This window comes from Dendropsophus ebraccatus, chromosome 12, assembly GCF_027789765.1.
Source record: "Dendropsophus ebraccatus isolate aDenEbr1 chromosome 12, aDenEbr1.pat, whole genome shotgun sequence".
Classification (NCBI taxonomy): domain Eukaryota; kingdom Metazoa; phylum Chordata; class Amphibia; order Anura; family Hylidae; genus Dendropsophus; species Dendropsophus ebraccatus.
In genome coordinates, this window is record NC_091465.1 from 36,904,580 (window position 1) to 36,911,630 (window position 7,051).

Here is a 7,051-nt window from a genome sequence, read left to right on the forward strand (position 1 = left end):
CGCTGGCTATTAGGTTTCATACCCTGGTCCCACCTCCCCCTGTCTATTCCTGCAATTCCTGTCCTAACTCCCTCTGTTTGCTGGACTTTGTTACCTGACCTCTTGCTTGACTTTTTGACTATCAGATTGTTATCTGATTTTGTACTGCCCGTTTGGTTCTGACCTTGCTTGTTTGACTATCCGATATTGTGTTTGTTTGTCTTATTCTGTGTGCTCGTATTCAGTATAGGGAACGTCTTCGTGGTTTGCCCAGGACCGATTGTGGCAAATAGGTAGGGACAGTTAGTGGGTTCAGTATTAGGGCCCCTGAAGATGTCATCATTGCCCCAAGATGGCGGCCGGGGGTTGACAGTAATGCGGTGAGTATAATGCACCACATTTCCGGGGTGGGGGGGAACACGGGGAAGGGGGCCATTCACTTACATACCACACATTACAAAGTTGTATAACTTTGTAATGTGCGTTATTTTGTGAACAAATGTTTAGCACCGCACTACCCCTTTAATGCCCAGGGCCTATTTTTCAAATCTGACCTCTGGTCTCACTTTATGTAGTAATAACCTTGTGATGCTTTTAACTATCCTCATGAGTCTGACATTTTTTTTCTGACACATTCCTCTTTATGTTCATGGTAAATGTTTGTTGATAATTTTTGGGGGGATAAACTCCAATTTATGAAAAATAGAAAAATTTTGTATGAAATGTAAATTTTTCTAAGAAAGATATTCATGCCACATAAACTAATTATTAATTAGGATGTTAGAGAGCTTTTTACAATGTTAGAGAGCTTTGAAATTTAACAGCGATTCTTAAAATATTCAGGAAAATTTCAGATTTTATTAGGGACCGGTTTAATTTTAATGGATTTGTGGGGCCTGTATGTTAGTTGCCCCCATAAATCCCCCCACTATAAAAAGTGAACTACTCAAAGTATTCAAAGTAACATTTTTGAAGTTTATTAACTCTTTAAATGTTTCTAATAAATTTAAGCAAGTTGGAGGGGGAATTTAAAAATGAAAAGATATTTTAATCCATTTTTTTCTCTAACGCAGCAAATACTAACTGTTAAATGCAACTCAATATTTTTTCCTTTTACACCAATGTTTCTAGAAATCCCCCATATGTGGTCGCATTGCGTCACCTGACTCAACCAAGGGCCTCATGACAGAGGCTTGGAAAATTTTGGGGCCTTTTTTTTAGCCATTATAACAAGTCACAGAGGCCTTGAGGTGCCAATATATATTTGTAAGACAAGTTGAAATTTTTATTATTACCATTCTGGGGGCATGTGAAACCCTGATCATTTTTTATTTAATTTTTTTTATGATGTGGCATAAATAATAATAAAAAAAAAATCTAGCAGCTTTTTTTTTTTTTTACGTTGTTTACTATACATTGCATATGACATGTACAGTTGACAGCCTAGGTTCACGCCCACTGCTCTCTGATCTGAAAGCAGTGGCTGGGCGGGGACATCACTCGGTAGGTATATACTTTCACTCCCTTCTATGTCTCCCTCTGAGGTCACACACATCTCCAAGTCTTGGATTGTCCTTGGAGATATTTGTGAAACCAGAAAATTATTTAAGCAATTCCTCCTACAGTAGTTTTTTGGGATCAGTTGTGCAATTTGCTAACCTTAATTTCCTATGCACATCGATATGTCCTGGGTACCCCTTACATTGTTGCCTCTCTAATAGTTGTCTTTTCTTGGACTACTTTTGGTAGGTACCAACCACTACATACTGGGAACAACCCCACAAGACCTGCCATAATGGACACCAGTTGTATAGCCATCACAGTTTGACATTTTCCTGCCGATTGTGGCTTTAATGCCATGGCTGATCATGTTGGTTTATATTATCTCCCTGTATCTTGGGTATTTGCATAGACGGTTTTCCCCGTGAGCCACCCTATGAATAATGCTTTATTTGTGATACTAAGATAATGATTATTCAGTAACACTGACTAGTCAAATAAATGTTCCGGATGACTGATGCATTTACAGGTGTAGAAGAGAACCGGCTTAAAATTGTGGTTTAAATGCGAATTAGATTCCCTTTAAAAACCTCTAATTGTAGAAAATATCCCTACTCCACCTTGTTTATGGGTGGCTCCACAATGAAACCTTATAAAAGACCAGTTCTTCCAAGAATCAGTTTTGTGACTTAGATTTATGAAGAGAGGTTACATTACTCCGCAACTACTACAACAATGAATATCGTCTCTACCGCGCTCATATCACTCTCTGCATTATGGAGCATTCTGCAAGGTGAGTTATTAATAATGCAGGGGTACTCATATAGGGGAAAGGAGTGAAAAAGCATGATGTATTAAAAATTAGGTTTATTATTAAGGGGACAGTAGCATTAGCCAGTCGTATACATCCTAGTAGTCCCAATGCTAGTTGTGCTCATCTATATTCAATGTTTTATTGTTTGATCTGATATGATGTTTTTGGTGCTTATGAAGGGAAACCAAACCTAAACTCCACATGGCTTCTCTAACACTTATGATGCTTTAAGTGTGTACAACAACATGGGTGAGCCTACAGAGATTGCAAGCACTAGCTAACCCCAGTGGAGACCTTGTTGCTGTCCCTATTCTCCTAAACATGCCAGTATGAGTTTTGCCCACTGGGATTAGGCTTCTTCAGGGTGGGCAGGAACAATGGGGGGGGGGGGGTAAAGAAAAAAGTGTGAAATGTTATTTAAGGAAAACAGGCTTCTTTTCATAAAAAACAAATTTGTTCACCTTCATGAAATAGGGAAGATGAGTAGGAGAGTCAAACTTCCACTTTGAAGACACAAACAGACCTTGTACAAAAAAATGTACACAAAATATGCACAAGCCAAAAAGACAGAAATGGCTGCACATCGCACCCATGGCTGACACGAAAGCTTATTCAGCTACATTTAAAACCAACATCAGAAGTTAGTATAGAATTTGGCCAAACCATATTGCCTCATGTACCATGTGCAGGTCTTCTGATACACATGAGTCCCTAAACCAGCCATAGGTGTGAGGTGCAGCGCTCTTTTTCTTCCCTGAACCGTATTTTGTTTCTCTCTTTTCTCTGTGTTTTTGCACTCCTCCTGGCAACCCACATGACCACAATTAGCAGGAGACACCTGAGTGCACATGGTTTTAATCCCTCCTGTCTTTTCCCATTCTGTTTGCAGCAGCTATGGTGAGCGCAATACCTCATTCAGACTTGTGCTGTTTGGGGGCGGCCTTCTCCGCTGGCGGTGCTGGCCGGGTTCTGGTGTGGTGTTTTTGGGTCTGGTCCTGTGACATGGGGGTCGCAGGGCCGTCCCATGGCCTCCCTTCCCTGACTGTGCACGCCTGCTGGGTTGGTAGTCACTGACCGGCACGGTGTGGACTTAGTGTAGGGACCCATGTGTATCAGATACCTGCATGATGGTACATGGGGCAGTATGGCTTGATCAATTCATACACAAAATTCTGATGTGTTTTTTATTTAGCCTAGGGGCACTAGTATCAGCCATAGGTGCGAGGTGCAGAGTTCTTTTTCTTCCCTGAACCAAAAAAATGTACACAGTTTGCCATTCTTCTGTGCTGCAGGGAATGATAATCCTCCCTTTAGAAAACAAAACAGATCAAAAATACCAGATTCATGTCATATAGTAATAGGCATATTTCTGCATGGACTGGACATTTAGGCCACATACAGCCGATGCTTTCTAGGTCACTGATGGCTCTTCCCTTCTTATATATTTATACTGTGTGGTCATTTAGCTATTATTCACGTTCACGTTTTTCACTATATTGGAATGCTGATATCACTTTTTGCATATATTTAGCTGTATCTTCTGGAACCTGGTGCGATTGCTCGCATCACAACTTACCCTATTTTTTTATTTTTTTTGCTGCGACTTTTGTTTTTTATTTAGAAGATAGAAACATAGAAGATTGTCGGCAGAAAAAGACCACTGGGTCCATCTAGTCTGCCCTTGTAGTATTTTCTTTCTTATTATCTTAGGATAGATGTATGTTTATCCCAGGCGTGTTTAAATTCTGTTATTGTAGATTTACCAACCAACTCTGCTGGAAGTTTGTTCCAGGTATCTACTACTTTTTCAGTAAAATAATATTTTCTCACATTGCTTCTGATCTTTCCCCCAACTAACCTCTCACTGTGTCCTCTTGTTTTTTATCTCAGTTTTTTACTAAAAACACTTCCCTCCTGAACCTTATTTAGTCCTTTAACATACTTAAAGGTTTCAATCATGTCCCCCCTTTCCCTTCTTTCCTCCAGACTATACAGATTCAAATCCTTAAGTCTTTCCTGATATGGTTTATTCCTCACACCCTCCACCATTTTTGTAGCCCGTCTTTGGACCAGTTCTATTTTATCAATGTCCTTTTTTACTTAAAGTTTTTTTTAAAGTGCATCAAAAAGTAAAACCTATATGTATGTCCTACAATGACATGGATGCAGCAACTCAAGCCTGATAACATTGTTAGCAACTGCACAACTGAACCTCTGACTAAAACTTATTTCTTATGATTCCAGTGAATTCCCTGCAGTGCTACTCATGTACTGATATGAGAAACAACACTGAGTGCAACCAGCTACCGACGGTGACCTGCAACTCCACCTCCAGCTATTGCTTTACACAAGTGGAAAAAGTACTGGGTATGTGCACATTCCCCACATTTTCTTCCATTGTCAGTGTCGTCAGAATATCTAAATATAGTGTAGCTATTTTTTGTTGCTAGAGGCAGACGTTGAAGTTACCGCACCTTGATGCAAAATTTGTAAAAGAACTCTTGAAAAAATACTCTTGAACCAAGACATTATTACTTAGTGATAAAATATTACCTCCATGCTTTTACTGAACAAAACGCACTACAGAAAAACCAAGGACCTTATAATACTCCCACACTATGACTACTACCATTATCACTGCAAACTGTAATGTACCATTACCTTACTGTGACCATTTTGCCCTCTACAAAGTAGTAATTCCCTTGAAGTGCTCCTAGCAGTAGTAAGGCATCTTGTAGGTGATAAAGCCAATGGCCCACAAAAAGGAAAATTTCAAAGAATAGAGTTTATGAATCTCTGCTCTACCATAGAATTAAACTGTGTTTGCATCTTGAGAATGCACTCAGAATAACTTTCAGAGCATTACAAAGAATCTACAAAAGTTTTTTGTGTATTCAGCAGAAAGCAGCAGCTGAAAACTGGGGGAAGGAGACTTAACAGATAATAACAATTATAGAAGGAATTGTTAATCTCACAATGCGCAGCAACAATATTAAAAGTTAAGTTTGAACGGAATACCCCTTTAGTACATATGGTGACATCCTGCTTCTCCCCTGGTGGGGGATGTGGAAAAGAAGAATTGCATGTTACCTTTAAACATATTTGATCTATTCTACCATGAGAGATATCCCATTGCAAGAGATGTCTGGTTGTAGCTTATTACTTTCCACTTCTAAAATCAGTGATCAGTGAGCAAAGGGAGCTGGTGCTCATAAATATCGAGGGCTACTGAACACATGCACATAATGGAGAGAACTACTTATTGTCCATGTTATGCAGGGCGATCTCTCTGAATTAGCTGCACAGAACAATGTAAGCGATACATCATTCTGTTCAGCCTATTTGTCACTAGTTTATGCTACCCTTAGATAGGGCAGCATAAACTTACTGACAGTCTTTTAAAAGTGTATAGGCAGCTTTATGGGCTAGCTGTTTATTTTGGATCACAGAAAACAGAGATCATGAAAATTCATGAACTGACACAAAAAATATATTAAAAAGTAAATAAATATTCGTTACCCAATAATAAAACTGGTGGTTACTACTGAGGGTTCTTGTCTTAACCAGTTCTTTTCTTTCTGTCCAGTTAATTATCTGAAGATAACTAAGAGATGCGGACATAGCACTGAATGTAACTCTGGAAACTACAATGTCTGGATAGCCTCTAAGCACACATCCTGCTGTATCGGAAACCTCTGCAATGAATTTGCCAATGGGAAGACCAATGTAACATACAATGTTTTCCTAATACTGGCTGCAGTGCTGGCTCTTTCTATCTTCAAGAACATTTAATCTGATAATATCAACATCAAATGACTTTCCCATAGACAATGATGTTGAGAATATGGTGATAAAGCAACTTTAGATAAGAGGTGGCACAATTTCATCATGTTCTGACCGACTTAAGTAGGACTTTTCCTACTATAACAAGGCTTCAATGTGCTCACATGGTCATGTATTCATGTCAATGAATCTGAGTTGCAAAAAGGGAGACAAGAGGGGGGCTATTTCTAGAAGAAAGCTTTTCTAAGCCTGGATAACCCCTTTAAATCAGATCTTGTTCACATTAGTGGGTCCTACTGTCAACCATCTGATATATAGCCACACATTATGTAATTTGGTTACCGTAGAGGTATCTGACATCAAATGTTTCCCAGGTCTCAACTACTCTTAACCCACCACTGAGTAGCACACAATAAAATAATATATAGTACTTGAGCTTCGCATAGGTAGCATCAAGACTAAAAGAAGTAACAATAAATTGATATGTTGTGATAGTTTTGTGTGATGTCTACTTATTTGTATGCAGTAAAACCTTGGTTTTTTTAGCACTTTTTACTGTTTGATAAAGAGGCCACAAAATGCATCACAGTAAAGTGATTAATGTACAGGTGGAAAAGAATCAAAAACCATCATGCACCGCTTGCAGAGATTGATCAGAGTTTATTCAAGACAGCATTTCCTAGACCTGTTTTAATTCTGCCATGGAGCAATGTCTTTAGAGGTGGTTAACCCCCATTATTGTGCTGCTGTTGGATGTAAGGGAAGAATACATTCTATTCTGTTCTATTCTATTTTGTTATCACTAGGATGGTCATTTTTATTGGATGGCCGTCATTTAACCGCAAATAATGGCCATTATTTTAAAACAATGTCCATTGTTTCAAAAAAACATTCGACTGCCATTAAATAACAGCCATCGAATAAAACAAAGATTTTTACCTAGTAAGAACATAGCCTAAATTTTAATGTGTTTTC

At 38.7% G+C, this 7,051-nt stretch overlaps 1 protein-coding gene across 2 annotated transcripts; it reads left to right on the plus strand.

The window, feature by feature from the left end:
• Nucleotides 1-2,172: 2,172 nt before the first annotated feature.
• LOC138769563 (prostate stem cell antigen-like) lies at nt 2,173-6,568 on the plus strand. Of its 2 annotated transcripts, none has more exons than XM_069948124.1 (3): nt 2,173-2,272; nt 4,538-4,660; nt 5,880-6,568. In XM_069948124.1, the coding sequence occupies exons 1-3, from the start codon at nt 2,215-2,217 to the stop codon at nt 6,083-6,085; spliced, it is 387 nt and encodes a 128-aa protein (XP_069804225.1). In that variant the 5' UTR covers nt 2,173-2,214; the 3' UTR covers nt 6,086-6,568. The 2 variants fall into 2 exon arrangements, with proteins under 2 accessions (XP_069804225.1, XP_069804226.1); XM_069948125.1 differs by lacking the exon at nt 2,173-2,272 and adding an exon at nt 2,470-2,542.
• Nucleotides 6,569-7,051: the final 483 nt, after the last annotated feature.